This window comes from Podarcis bocagei (assembly GCF_964188305.1).
Source record: "Podarcis bocagei genome assembly, chromosome: 13".
Classification (NCBI taxonomy): Eukaryota; Metazoa; Chordata; class Lepidosauria; order Squamata; family Lacertidae; genus Podarcis; species Podarcis bocagei.
Window position 1 is genome coordinate 55,249,001 of NC_138138.1, and position 15,248 is coordinate 55,264,248.

At 46.7% G+C, this 15,248-nt stretch overlaps 1 protein-coding gene and 1 long non-coding RNA gene across 4 annotated transcripts in view; both read right to left on the minus strand.

Annotated features, from left to right (window-relative positions):
- Positions 1-817: 817 nt before the first annotated feature.
- The window catches only part of LOC308572336, a 72,143-nt gene continuing 57,712 nt past the window's right edge, over positions 818-15,248 (minus strand). The window contains exon 2 of the long non-coding RNA XR_014001730.1: positions 818-2,326. This is a non-coding gene — a long non-coding RNA (uncharacterized lncRNA). The remainder of the gene's footprint in view (positions 2,327-15,248) is intronic.
- LOC308572174 (asialoglycoprotein receptor 1-like) overlaps positions 3,423-15,248 on the minus strand; it is a 34,844-nt gene continuing 23,018 nt past the window's right edge. For all 3 annotated transcript variants that reach the window (XM_081168140.1, XM_081168142.1, XM_081168141.1), the window contains exons 5-10: positions 15,029-15,124; positions 14,654-14,725; positions 11,534-11,620; positions 10,354-10,505; positions 7,682-7,788; positions 3,423-4,400 (exon numbers count right to left, since the gene is read on the minus strand). In XM_081168140.1, coding sequence (XP_081024266.1) covers positions 4,250-4,400; positions 7,682-7,788; positions 10,354-10,505; positions 11,534-11,620; positions 14,654-14,725; positions 15,029-15,124 — 665 coding nt within the window. In that variant the 3' untranslated portion in view covers positions 3,423-4,249. The remainder of the gene's footprint in view (positions 4,401-7,681; positions 7,789-10,353; positions 10,506-11,533; positions 11,621-14,653; positions 14,726-15,028; positions 15,125-15,248) is intronic.

The window sequence follows — 15,248 nt, forward strand, 5'->3', positions numbered from 1 at the left end:
ATTGGACCAGGGGCCAATCTAGTCCAGCATTCTGTTCTGTGATAGGAATTTTGAGGTCTTAGATATATGTTCAATGTTCATAAATGTACCAACCAAACACGTACATAGATCAGCACAGGAAGACCGACCAGAAACCATTTTTGATTCCCAAACTGACCAAATGTTTTCTCTGCAAAGTCAAAGGAAAATGGAAAAGCCTCCCCATTGTCTCCTCCTTCACAAATCCTGTCTTAAGGGTATGTCTGTGTATGAACAGGGTGAGCCTATGACCTGGCTCAGGAACTAAGTATTTATCATTACAAAAGACTGGCCAGGCTCCTCAGGGTATCCAATCAAGTGACCATTAGCAGGTAGCTTGCCAGACAGGAGGTAAACAAAGACAGGAGATAAACAATGCGCTCAGATTTCTGCTGTAGACCGCCTTTTCTGTGATGTATGTATGATGTTTCTGGGGGTGGTCTTGGACTCCAGGGCAGGGAATTTAAAATGTCTATATAAGGATGGACACACCTGGGTTCTGGGTTCCTCCTCTTATCCTGCAGGTGAGCGGAGCACCCTGTCGCAACAGATCAATAAAGATCAGGCTTACGAGCTGCTTTGCTTCTCAATATTCTCTGGTTGGCCTCTGTTATTTTTTCCTGCCGATAGGGAACCTACGTAAGGACTCTTCACGGGCTCTCGGGTACCCCATAAGGGAAAAGGAGTAGTTTGTTTTTTCCTTACAACATTATTTTTAATGACAGTTTATAAATATTCTTATGAGTAGATACAATAAAGGCAACTGACCCATGTATGAAGAAAGGCAAACAAACATTCCTTTTGGAAGATAATCTCATCATGCTTTATTTGTTTTCGTAAAAGATACAGTTGATTTCCTGTATAACCATAGGTTTGTTTATTTTCATTTATCTATTTGCATAAAATCAAACAGAACTTGGTTGTAAGATTTAAAAAAAGCATTTATTTAGGTTCACAACTTGCAGATTTTCCGCCCTTGGGGCCGGGGCCTCAGACCTGCCTCATCTCTGTTATTCTGTCTTCACAACAAGATATACTTTCAGTTTTATGTATTAAAAGGGATGAGGGAAAGTCAGGTCTCTGCCTAATGGTGAATGCACAGGATCGCATTGGTCTTGTGTGAATCTTCCCCAGTCGGAAAGCCCATGAACATTCCATGACACGCGCAAGCCCCTCGGCCAATAGCGGGCCAGGAAATGCAGGCGGCCAATGGCGGCCAGGTCCAATTTAATTCTAGCAGAAACGGCAAATCTCACTAAAGAAGCAATCGCTGACGGTACAAAATGAATGGGTATTTTCGATGACGCGGAATTTTGTCAAAAGAATTGGTTTCGCATATGATCTTGGCAGTAGCTGCAACTCAGTAAAAAAAAGAAATAACAATTTTAACACAACTCATTCTGGGGCAGGGCGAAAATGTGGGGGGAATTACATGTAATTTGAGATTTCGACAAGAACTACAACTTCCAGGCACTTTATATGATTTGATTTGTGTTTCTACAGAATGAGGCTGCATTTTAATGTTGTTCTTTAATCTTGTTTTTAAGTTGTATTTTAATCAATTGTTTTTATAGCTGGTGTTAGCCGCCCTGAGCCTGGTCTTGGCTGGGGAGGGCGGGCTATAAATAATACTAATACTAATAATAAAGTTTTATTTATATCCCTCCCCCCTCCCCAGCCGAAGCCAGGCTCAGAGCGGCTAACAACAATAAAAGTAAGACAGTTTACATAAAATCACAATCAATTAATTGAGATACATTCTAAAATCAATTCATTCTAAAATCAATTCAGAATCAAATTAATGGCAACCATTGGGCCATCTGTGAGGAGGGGGTCAGACTGTGCCCTTGCCAAAGGCTTGGTGGAACAGCTCTGTCTTGCGGAAAGATGTCAAGTCCCACAGGGCCCTGGTCTCTTGTGACAGAGCGTTCCACCAGATCGGGGCCACAGCCAAAAAGGCCCTGGCTCTGGTTGAGGCCAGCCTAACCTCCCTGTGGCCTGGGACCTCCAGGATGTTTTTATTTGAAGACCATAAGGTCCTCCGTGGGGCATACCAGGTCCCGTAGGTACATGGGTCCTAAGCCGTATAAAAGCCAACCATGACTTCTCCATCTTCAGTTACAATGAGGAGTAGTAGGGTGATCAATCAAAGGCAAGGTGACCGGCAAGGAGGAACTTAAAGGAGGAAAAAGTGGTTGTTTGCGGCATGGAAGCATAAATAAATCAAATGTAAAGAAAAAGGAATGTACCTTTTATCATATGTGGTGGTCGTGTAAGGCAGGCATAGGCAAACTCCAGATGTTTGGGACTACAATTCCCATCATCCCTAGCTCACAGGACCAGCAGTCAGGGATGATGGGAATTGTAGTCCCGAACATCTGGAGGGCTGGACTTTGCCTATGCCTGGCGTAAGGTAATTAAAGCTTTCTGGGAGATGATATATAATGAAATGAATTTTTTAAAAAATGAAATAAACTGTTAAAAAACCAGAAGCTTTTTTTATTAGGAATTATAGGTACCGATATACCAAAGGAGCAGAAAGGACTTTTTATGTATGGGACAACAGCTACTAGCCCAGAGATGGAAAGAAGAATGGCAAGAGAGGAATGTCAAGTGAAGCTGATGAACTACAAAGGTGACTGGAAAACTCAGGAAACAAGAAGACCAGAACTTTTAATAAAAATGGGAAAAAATTACAAGCCGAGGACCTTAAGGTCCATGAATAATTATAGATTACAGGTCCCGGGCCCTAAGGAAGTCAGATTATCCTCCACCAGGGCCAGGGCCTTCTCAGTGGTGGCTCCGACCTGGTGGAATGCTCTGTCCCAAGAGACCAGGGCCCTGCGGGATTTAACCTCCTTCCGCAGGGCCTGTAAGACAGAGCTATTCCACCTGGCCTTTAATTCGGATCCAGCCTGATCTTTTATTCCTCTTCCTTCCCTTTTTATGAAGATCACTCGCTCTGGGATCCCACAGCTAATTCTCCCCTGGTCTCCTCACCAGCTAGCCCTGGGGATTATCTAATGCTTATTTCCCCTGAACTGATTTTTGAATTTTATTGTCATTCATGTTTTTATACTGTATTTTATGCTGCTTTTATAATTAAGTGTTTTAAATTTGTTGTTAGCCGCCCTGAGCCCGGTTTTTGAACCGGGAAGGGCGGGGTATAAATAAAAAATTATTATTATTATTATTATTATTATTATTATTATTATTATTATTATTATTGAGACCCCTGCAAGCAGATGGAAACACTAGCAGGATTTTAATTTCCCTTGTAGTATAACAATTACCATGGATAATATGGATTGATATAAAATATAGATTATGGAATAATATGCAGTTATAAAAGTTGAGATCCACGGAGGGTGGGGGAAGTATTGAGATTCAGAGATTGAGATGTATTTGGCTTGTTTAAATTTTGTATTTGAAATGATTTCCAAAAAAGAGCATAAATACAACTAGAAAAGAAATCACTTGTATGGAACTCTCCGTGTCAGAGTGACAGAACTGGGTTTTGTGGAGGGAACCTTCCTGTTTCCTCTATTCATTTATATTTAAAGATTCTTTATTACAAAACAATTTACATAGAACATAAACAAAACGACAGACAACATAAACAGACCATAGACACTGACTAACAACACGTCATTTGACATTATGTACCCTTTAACTTCCAATTCACCTCATTGGGCTTTTTATATCTTACTAGTCTATAGGCAACTTCATTTTTATTATTCTTTCCCATTAATTATCAGTAGAAATTTTCACTTTATAATTTCCTTAAACTCCAATCCTAATCTCCAGTCCTAATCTTTCAGGAGATTTGTGTAATTACAGTACTTTTAAAGACATTCTTTAAACGTTATCCAATCTTTACTAAATTTCCGGCCGGAATTTCCTCTTATTCTCCCAGTCATCCTTGCAAGTTCCGAATATTCTATCGTCTTTGCTTGCCAATCAGTTTTTGTATAGATGAAATCGCCTTTCCAATTTTTCTGCTATCAAAATCCTTGCCGCTGTGGCTGCATACATAAAGGGGGTTCTGTGGGGGTTTTTTGTAGATCAGTGGACATAATACCTAAAAAAAGGCTTCAGGGTGTGTGTGTTTTTTCGAAACGAGAATTTGAAGATCTTTTTGAGTTCATTGTATGTTATGTCCCCAAATTCTCTTATCTTGGTGCAGTACCACCACATGTGCATAAAGGTACCAAATTCCTTCCCGTTTCCTCTAGAGGCCCAGCTCCATTTCGCACATCCAAGAGAACCGGCGAGAGCAGTGGTTGTCATTCCAAAGGCCGTTGGAAAGAGCCTGGACACAGTCCTCTCCGCCTCCCAGTCCGTGGCCGTACCAGTGGTCCGGCTGACCTTCAGCCCAGTCCCTAAAACAACAGAACGGAAAAATCCATCATTTGCAGTGTTCTTGAAAGGAGGGATGGGGAAGACATTTAATGCGTCGTTATATCGACGTTACGATATATGATATACAATACGATACGATATCTTTATTGTCATTGTCCCATACAGAACAATGAAATTGAAAAACTACATAAAACATTCAAAAACCCCTAAAAACTCTGAAACCCCATTTTAAAATACACTATACTATAAAATACACGATACTATAGAGATGTTGTTCTCCGATTTAGGGGGGAAAAGGTAAAGGTAAAGGATCTCTGTGTGGGAATGTTCAGGAAGGCAAGAGAGGATATATTGTTTATTACTATTCTTCCTAACGTGTGCTAGGGACGCGGGTGGCGCTGTGGGTTAAACCACAGAGCCTAGGGCTTGCCGATCAGAAGGTTGGCGGTTCGAATCCCCGCAATGACGGGGTGAGCTCCCGTTGCTCGGTCCCTGCTCCTGCCAACCTAGCAGTTCAAAAGCACACCAGTGCAAGTAGATAAAGAGGTACCACTCCGGTGGGAAGGTGAACAGCGTTTCCGTGTGCTGCTCTGGTTCGCCAGAAGCGGTTTAGTCATGCTGGCCACATGGCCCGGAAGCTGTAAGCCGGCTCCCTTGGCCAGTAAAATGAGATGAGCGCCGCAACCCCAGAGTCGTCCATGACTGGACCTAATGGTCAGGGGTCCCTTTACCTTTACCTTTAACTTGTGCTAGCAAGTTCTTTTACATAGCAGAGTTTTACAGTCCAGCTTGGACTACTGCAATGCGCTCTACGTGGGGCTACCTTTGAAGGTGGCCCGGAAACTGCAACTAATCCAGAATGCGGCAGCTAGACAGGTGACTGGGGGCGGCCGCCGGGACCACATAACACTGGTCTTGAAAGACCTACATTGGCTCCCAGTACGTTTCCGAGCACAATTCACAAGTGTTGGTGCTGACCTTGAAAGCCCTAAACGGCCTCAAAGGCCCAGTATACCTGAAGGAGCATCTCCACCCCCATCATTCTGCCCGGATGCTGAGGTCCGGCTCCGAGGGCCTTCTGGCAGTTCCCTCATTGCGAGAAGTAAAGTTACAGGGAACCAGGCAGAGGGCCTTCTCGGTGGTGGCACCTGCCCTGTGGAACGCCCTCCCTTCAGATGTCAGAGATAAACAACTACTTTACATTCAGAAGACATCTGAACGCAGCCTCTTGTGACAGAGCATTCCACCAAGTCGGGGCCACGGCCGAAAAGGCCCTGGCTCCGGTTGAGGCCAGCCTAACCTCCCTGTGGCCCGGGACCTCCAAGATGTTTTTAGTTGAAGGCCATAAGGTCCTCCGTGGGACATACCAGGAGAGGCGGCCCCATAGGTACGAGACTTCACCCCCACAAGTACACAAATTCATTTTCTCCTGAGACAGAAGGATTCCGGCATTAATTATTAGTGCCAAAACAGTCTAAGCAGCTTACGAGCATGAGAATAAATTACACGGGCGTTAAAATCTCCGCATCCAGAATTTAAACGCACAATGCAAATTGCCTTTCTTGGAACACTCTGTAAAAGTGAGATATAGTCCTTCTTTCTTCTTTCTTTCTTTCTTTCTTTCTTTCTTTCTTTCTTTCTGAACATAAGCTGACCCCTGAGGCAGGATGCTGAGGATAGTGTGCGTTAGGGCAGGGGGCTGGAGTCTGACTGGGGAGAGAGGGGCGGTGGTTTATGGGGAACTGCGCTGGCCAGGAGGCAAGAATCAGGGGTTGGGGGAATCATAGAATCATAGAATAGAATCATAGAATCCTAGAGTTGGAAGAGACCACAAGGGCCATCGAGTCCAACCCCCTGCCAAGCAGGAAACACCATCAGAGCACTCCTGACATATGGCTGTCAAGCCTCTGCTTAAAGACCTCCAAAGTAGGAGACTCCACCACACTCCTTGGCAGCAAATTCCACTGTCAAACAGCTCTTACTGTCAGGAAGTTCTTCCTAATGTTTAGGTGGAATCTTCTTTCTTGTCGTTTGGATCCATTGCTCCGTGTCCGCTTCTCTGGAGCACCAGAAAACAACCTTTCTCCCTCCTCTATGTGACATCCTTTTATATCTTTGAACATGGCTATCATATCCCCCCTTAACCTCCTCTTCTCCAGGCTAAACATGCCCAGCTCCCTTAGCCGTTCCTCATAAGGCATCGTTTCCAGGCCTTTGACCATTTTGGTTGCCCTCCTCTGGACACGTTCCAGTTGGTCAGTGTCCTTCTTGAATTGTTTCAGAGCGGGAGGGTGGAGGGGTTGGAAGAAGAGGCAGGCCAGGAAAGTGTAGGACCAGGCGCTACCCAGCCTCTTCTGAACCAGAGGCAGAGACAGAATGAAAAGTAAAGAGCAGAGGACTTATCCAGGAGGGCATCGTCTCCAGCTGCAGGAACACAGCCCGACAGGAGAAGGTATATAAACTGGCAGAATGGGAATCATCCCCTGTTGCTGCAACTTTGCCATAAAGCACAGAGCTGGGAATAGCCGCCATATGCTAGATTGGTGTGCTGCAGAAGTGATAATAATAATAATAATAATAATAATAATAATAATAATAATAATAATAATAATAATTTATTTGTACCCAGCCCATCTGGCTGGGTTTCCCCAGCCACTCTGGGTGGCTTCCAACAAAGATTAAAAATTGAATGTTATCTTTGGCGTTTCCGAGCACAATTCAAAGTGTTGGTGCTGACCTTGAAAGCCTTAAACGGCCTCAAAGGCCCAGTAGACCTGAAGGAGCGTCTCCACCCCCATCGTCCAGCTCCGAGGGCCTTCTGGCGTTTCCCTCACTGTGAGAAGCCAAGTTACAGGGAACCAGGCAGAGGGCCTTCTCGGTGGTGGCGCCCGCCCTGTGGAACTCCATCCCACCAGATGTCAAAGAGAAAAATAACTACCAAACTTTTAGAAGACATCTGAAGGCAGCCCTGTTTAGGGAAGCTTTTAATATTTGATGCATTACTGTATTTTAATATTTTGTTGGAAGCCGACCAGAGTGGCTAGGGAAACCCAGCCAGATGGGCGGGGTATAAATAATAAATTATTAGTATTAGTATTATTAGTATTATTGGCACTTTCTCCCAGAGTCTTGCTGGTCAAGCCTTATGTGTATTTTATTAATCAGAGTCCAATCATTCCTTGCTTTTGGGACGCAATTCGTCCTTGCTTTTGGGGGGATTTCTTTAGCTGCGATGACAGCGCTGCAGAGGGTTGGGTGGAGTGGGAAACAGCCGCGTCTGTGCATGGGGCATCAAACTCACTCTTGCTGGAGCATGTAAGAAGTCCCGTCCACCCACTTCCAGACTCCCGTGACGTCCGTCAGGCCGATCCACATGTCACCGGACCTCCAGCGCTGACTCACGAATCTCTGGGTGGGGGGGGGAGAAACGTCGCTGCATGTCAAGGAGCAAGCAGGCAATAAATCACACCGTTCAAAGTCAGAGTTAACCCTTTATTAGCGAGAACAGGGCCGGATTTGGGTTTGACGAAGCCCTAAGCCACTGAAGGTCATGGGGCCCTTTCTATGTCCAGCTGTCCTTTGCCAACAACAAATTGACGCTGTGTTTTTTTTGGTGTTGAATATATGCCATATGGTCATTTATGGACCTCATAGGTACCTCAAGCCGTTTGAACGTGCAGAATGTAGGCACCCTATATATAGAAAGGAGCAAACCTGTGATATTTTAGGGAGCAGGCCAGCAGGCGGGGCCCACGACTTACATCACAGGAGAATAAAAAGTAAAGATAAAGCTACCCCTGACCATTAGGTCCAGTCGCGGACGACTCCATCGTCTTTTGCCTACCTGTGTTAAGGGCTTAGAATCCTAGAATCCTACAGTTGGAAGAGACCACAAGGGCCATCGAGTCCAACCCCCTGCCAAGCAGGAAACACCATCAGAGCACTCCTGACATATGGTTGTCAAGCCTCTGCTTAAAGACCTCCAAAGGAGGAGACTCCACCACACTCCTGGGCAGCAAATTCCACTGTCAAACAGCTCTTACTGTCAGGAAGTTCTTCCTAATGTTTAGGTGGAATCTTCTTTCTTGTAGTTTGGATCCATTGCTCCGTGTCCGCTTCTCTGGAGCAGCAGAAAACAACCTTTCTCCCTCCTCTATGTGACATCCTTTTATATATTTGAACATGGCTATCATATCACCCCTTAACCTCTTAACCTCCTCCAGGCTAAACATGCCCAACTCCCTTAGCCGTTCCTCATAAGGCATCGTTTCCAGGCCTTTGACCATTTTGGTTGCCCTCCTCTGGACACGTTCCAGTTTGTCAGTGTCCTTCTTGAACTGTGGTGCCCAGAACTGGACACAGTACAGGCTTATTTGTGTCTGAATAGGGTGAGCCTAGATTCAGGAATTAAAGCATTAACCATCACAAAAGAATGGCCAGGCTGCCCAGGTAAATCAATCAGGGACCATTATCAGGTATCCTGGCAGACAGGATTTCCGCTGTAGACCGCTTCCTTCTGTGATTAGGTATGATATTTTTTGTGGGATGTGAAACACAAGAGCAGTCAATTACAACATTCCTAGAGTGTACATGTTTAGACATGGGGAGGGATGTTTGTCCAGCCAGCAGGTAAACTTCCTGGGACAGACTTCCTCCGCAGGTGACTAGAGGTGGGTGTGGCCTCACCTGTGCAGGTAATGATAAAAGCACAGGGCAGGGGCAGCCACCTCTCTCTTACTCTCTTCCATCGAACAAGCAACATCTGCTAAGCTAAAGATGCCCTCTTGGCTCCCAGCCAAGAGAGGAGGAAGGGACTATCTTCTTATAAGATAGAATCCAAATGTCTATTACTTCACTTAAGTTTAAGTCTGCCTTCTGGGATCTGATTGCGAACAGAATGTGAGTAAACTCTTTTTATACTTTTGTAAAGGACTGTGTCGTGTCTTCTATTTTAAGAGGGAATAAAGGGGAAATTACCAGAGTGATTATTACAGAGGCTTAAGCAAGCCCGAGCGCACGCTGCTGTTGCAAACTTAAATAAAGGGGAATGTTTTTAGAAATCTTTGGGTAAAGGGTTGTTCAGTGAGGTGGGGGGAATTCATCTAAGTGAGAGCGGGCCCATCGGCAAAGAGGAAAAAGTGCCGTCGCGCCCATCTCAAGGACTGGCACAACCCCAGGTGCACATGTTACCGGAAAAATCCGAGGGCACCAACCAGGATAACTTGGAGCAAATCAGCAGCCTGTAGGCTTGGCCTTTATTGAACTGTTGCAACAGGGTGTTTCCCTCACTTGCAAGAGAGAGGAAAGACCCAGAAAGATGGTCTGCAAGACCTTATAAAAACTTTTGAAATTCCCATCCTCTAGGTCAAGCCCACCCCCAGAAACATCATGCATACATTACAGAAAGGAGGGGTTGAGGGAGGAGTTGTGGTGGTAACCTGAGTGTCTTGTCACCTGGCTGGTTCTTCCTCCCCCCCCCCCATGAGTCACTTCCAGGAGACAGAGGGGGGTTTGCAGTTTCCTGCCCCCAGAGGGAAGATCTGAACATTGTCCTTTGTTCCAGTCCATGCTGAATCCACTCCCATATGCAAGTTCTTTGTGATTTTGATTGTCTTCTGTCTGGGATCATCAGGGTTGACATAGCAGCTGGGCAGGGCTCCTGTGGATGTGCTGGGATGGTGAAGGGATTATGGCTGACCAGAACCAAGCCACCCCCCTTTGATAGTCCTTGTCATATGGAGTAAAATAAAAATGGAACAGTGCAAATCCGATGTATGGTTGATTTTTCTATGAATTTATAACAGAAGCGTAGCGTATGTAATGTGTGAGTGTGAGTGTGTGTGAAGTTTGTACAAACAGAATGATTGGGGTGGGGGGGTTCCTGCTACACACACAAGGACCTGACTCCCTTTCCCACCCCCCACCCCCCACCCTGGGACAGGCCTCCAAAAACCCCACCCCACCCCCACCTACTTTCTCTTGCGGCGAGTTGATGACCACCAGGTGTGCCTCTTTCTTCTCGCAGTCCAGCTTGGCTTGGTTCCAAGAAGCCGTGTCCTGAGACAGCCAATAGCAGCTCTCCTCAAAATTCTTCCAGCCTTTTGGGCAGCACCCGGTTTTGCTCCCTATAGCGGACGGTGGAGGGGAGAGGAAAGGTTCGGGGAGTGGTTACTATTTTTTTGCACCATAACACTCACTTTTTTCCTCCTAGAAGGTAAGGGGAAATGTCTGTGCGTGTTATGGAGCGAATGCCTGCGGGTGGCAGGGGGGGATCTGCTGCAGTCGTGAGCAGAGGATCCATGGTTCCCCTTCCTTCCCTCCTCCGTGGTTACAAAGCATGGGTCCACATGGATCCTCAGGATTTTTGCATTGGGCTACTCCAAACTCACTGTCAGATCACATGTCTGTGGCCACAGCATGAACCACAAAAATCATACAGTGGTGCCCCGCAAGACGAATGCCTTGCAAGACGAAAAACTCGCTCGACGAAAGGGTTTTGCGGTTTTTGAGCTGCTTCGCAAGACGAATTTCCCTATAGGCTTGCTTCGCAAGACGAAAACGTCTTGCAATTTGTTTCCTTTTTCTTAACACCGTTAATACAGTTGCGACTTGACTTCGAGGAGCAACTCATAGAACGCGGTGTGGTAGCCTTTTTTGAGGTTTTTGGTGATTTTTGAAGCTTTTCCAAAACTTTTCCGACACCGTGCTTCGCAAGACGAAAAAACCGCAAGACGAAAAAACGCGCAGAACGAATTAATTTCGTCTTGCGAGGCACCACTGTAAATCCACTATTTCGTTTAGAATATTTTTTTTCTTGTTTTCCTCCTCTAAAAACTACGTGCGTGTTATGGTCTGGTGCGTGTTATAGAGCGAAAAATACGGTACCTGCTTGCAAGAGCTGCACCCATAACCCCCCACCTCTGTGGGAGGCGGGAAATGTTTTTGGCACTGTTGTAAGAAAAAACTGCTCCTTTTCCCCTTATGGGATATCCAAGAGTATAGCATGGGGAGGCAAGCTAAGGCCCCGGGGCAGGATCCGGCCCAATCGCCTTCTCAATCCGGCCCGCGGATGGTCCAGGAATCAGCGTGTTTTTACATGAGTGGAATGTGTCCTTTTATTTAAAGGAGATGGAATTAATGTGCGATCCCTTACCGTTGCTTCTCATCTCCACTAGCTCACAGCGGAAAGCTCTCGAGTCTTGCTTTAAGGTGTCCAGCTGGCCTTCGACTTGTTTCTTGACTGGAAGAAAAGACAGAGGATAAAGGAGCGTACTGCAAAGGGACATAAATCTGACATCAAGAATCACAAAACAGAGAAACCAGTAGGAGAACACTTCAATCTCCCAGGACATTCTATACAAGATCTCAAAGTAGCTGTTTTACTACAAAGGAATTTCAGAAATAGACTGGAAAAAGAAGCTGCTGAATTGCAACTCATTACCAAACTTAAAACCATGGAGAGACCTGGTCTGAACAGAGACATTGGATTCTTATCTCATTATACATGACTAAGCCATTTCTCACCTTCTCACCCCTTGCCTTTTCCTGTAAGACCTATTGCAGTTGTTAAGAGTCGTTAAGAGTCGTCAACAGGCTCATCTCAGCTACCTGCCAATCACCCTTTCCCACCACCCTTCTGAGTAATACCCCTCCCCACCTTCTCACTATATAGAAGGATCTGGCAACTTCTGTTTCAGTGTATCTGAAGAAGTGTGCATGCACACGAAAGCTCACACCAAGAACTAACTTAGTTGGTCTTTAAGGTGCTACTGGAAGGAATTTTTTTATTCTGCAAAGGGAGCGAGGGAGAGTCGCAGCTGCTGGGCCCCTGAGCTGCACACTTTCCTCCTGGCCAAATCCTGAGCACCCTGAAGAAACCAGCGCCCACCCAGGGCCATCTTAAGCATTTGCGGTGCCGGGGTGCGGTGCTTGTAAACAAAAATCTGCCCTTTTTTCCTTATGGGGTATCCAAGAGCCCGTATAGAGTCCTTATGTAGGTTCCCTGTTGGTAGGAGAAAATAACAGAGGCCAAGCAGAGAATTTTGAGAAGCAAAGCAGCTAGTAAGCCTGATCTTTATTGATCTGTTGCAACAGGGTCCTCACTCACCACACGCAGCAGGGAGGAGGAACCCAGAACAATATAGACATTTTAATTCCCTGCCCTGGAGCTCAAGACCACCCCTACATACATCATACATATATCACAGAAGGGGTGTAACCTAAGACCACCCCCCAGATACATCATACCTACATCACAGAAAAGGCGGTCTACAGCAGAAATCTGAGTGCCTTGTTTATCTGACAGGTTACCTGCTTAATGATTGGATAGCCTGGGGAGCCTGGCCAGTCTTTTGTAATGATAAATACTTAGTTCCTGGGCCAGGTCACAGGCTCACACCCTATTCATACCTTAAATGTGCCCTTAAGACAGGATTTGTGAAGGAAAAAGACAATGGGGGGGTTCCCACTTTGACCTTGCAGAGAAATAATTGAGGTCAATTTGTTCCGGACTTTTTCCTGTGGGGTTTTCAGACATGTGGTTTATACATTTATGTGCGTGTTTGCTTGGTACATTTATGAACATGCATTACATATCTATGGGGACGCGGGTGGCGCTGTGGGTTAAACCATTGAGCCTAGGACTTGCCAATCAGAAGGTCGGCGGTTCGAATCCCCGCAATGACGGGGTGAGCTCCCGTTGCTCAGTCCCTGCTCCTGCCAACCTAGCAGTTCGAAAGCACCTCAAAGTGCAAGTAGATAAATAGGTACTACTCCGGCGGGAAGGTAAACGGCGTTTCCGTGCGCTGCTCTGGTTCACCAGAAGCGGCTTAGTCATGCTGGCCACATGACCCGGAAGCTGTACGCCGGCTCCCTCGGCCAGTAAAGCGAGATGAGCGCCACAACCCCAGAGTTGTTCGGGACTGGGCCTAATGGTCAGGGGTCCCCTTTACCTTTATTACATATCTAAGACCTTAAAATTCTTATCACAGCGGCAGCTGAGCAAAGCCAGGTGCTTCAGGTGGGCAGCATGCGCTGGGCGCTAATCCCAGTCGCGCAAGAGCTGCAGTGCTCTGACGGGCTCGGCTCAGCAGCAGCTGTCGACTCTTCCCAATCCCCAGACTCCAAATCTCAACCCCGGACTCGCAGCCTGGCGCCCCTGAGAGCCCCGCACCCGGGTCAACTTGCAGATTTGAAAATAAGGGACCAGCAGCCTTGAAAATAAGGGATCAGCAGCCAAAATAAGGGATTTCCCAAGCACAGGTATGTTCGACTTCTGAGCCCCTCCGAGCCAAAGGCAGAAAGCCCAGCCAGCAGCCAAACGAAGCCTCAAGCGGTGGTTCCCACAGCGCAGCAACCCGGCAAAGGGGATGCAGCAAGGAAAACCACCGTCCCCTCTCTGCTGGGAAGCGCTGAGCAAAGGCGAGTCCCCAGGCAACGCGGCCGATTTGATCAGCACAAGGCATGCAAGCTCCACCCCCCAGTCGTTCTCAGACTCCTTATTGGGTGAGCAACGCAGCCAAGCGACACAGCTGGAGCCTCCCTCCTCCCTGGCCGGCAGGGAGGGAGGGAGAGGAGCTGCTTCCTTTGAAACCCGGGGAATTTAAGGGACATCATCCATAAGGGACAGCAGCGGGACACGGCGCTGGGATGAGGGACTGCCCCGCCAAATAAGGGACGCTTGACAGCTATGGTAAGACGGCCCTGGCCCCACCAAACTCCCAAGCTAGCACAGTGGAGCCGCAGGTCTCTCGGTGAGATCCGAAGCCACAGCAGCTCGGGTTCAGCAAAGGGCGCTTTGCTCTTCCCAGCAGCGCAGCTCAGCTCTTGCAAAGCGTCCGTTTGCCAGGCCTAAGGTCTGAGCTCCTGTGTGCTTTCCTCCCGCCCCTCGCCAACCAAGATTACAAAGCATCCTGTTGGAACCAGCAAGGGGCAAAGGAGCCATTGGAAAAATATATAGACACAAATAAAGTTGTTTTTCGACGGACGAAAGCATATATGACGTGATTGAGAATCGTGGCGCCAGGGACGGAGAATTTTAAAGCGTTAAAATCGAGATGTGGAAAATATGCAAACAACAAGGAGAGGCAGGACTGAGAGGTGGTCCAGACTATGGGGAGCTCCGAAAAAATCAATAATTGTAATTTGGATAGTAATTTGGTCTTTTTTTAATTTTAGTTTTTTATTTTAATTGGATTATGATTGGATATATTAATTGGATGTTTTTTATTGGAAAATTAATAAAAATGATTTTTTAAAAAAGGAGACCACCCACCTTTCTCCATCTTCGAAACCTGGTCGTTCATCGTTTTCTCCAGCGTGGCCAGTTTCGTTCTGGTGTCGTTCCCTGGAATCGGAAACACAGCGGCGATGTGAAAAACTACTTCCTGTTTGCGCTTCTTCTTCTTGCCTCCTCCCTCCCCAATCCTCTTTCCTTGTGTGTCGCGTCTTTCAGATCGGACGCCGAAGCACAGAGGCCACCTTTGCAAGCTGCTCTGGGAGAGCTTTTTGGTGGCTGACATGCAGTGCGAAAGGGCTTTGGTTGGAGGAAGGCAGCAGACCAATAAAAGGATGCCCAATGTCTCTGTGCAATCCGCTCTAACCACTGGGGCTCAGCACCTCCTCCTGTTCCTCCCATCCCCTCACTTACTCTTCTCTTGGATGTTGCTGAGCCCTGCTTTCACCGTCAGGTTCAAACTCTTGAGAGCCTCCTTCGCCGCCCCTTGATCTCCGCTAAAACGAGCCCCTGGTGGGAGGCAGATGAAGAGCAAAATTTGAACTCGGCTCTTTTCCTTTCACATGGACGCTTGGCGCATGCTCGTCTCCTGCTTGGCACACTCCCCTCCCCTCTTACACACATAAGAATTGCA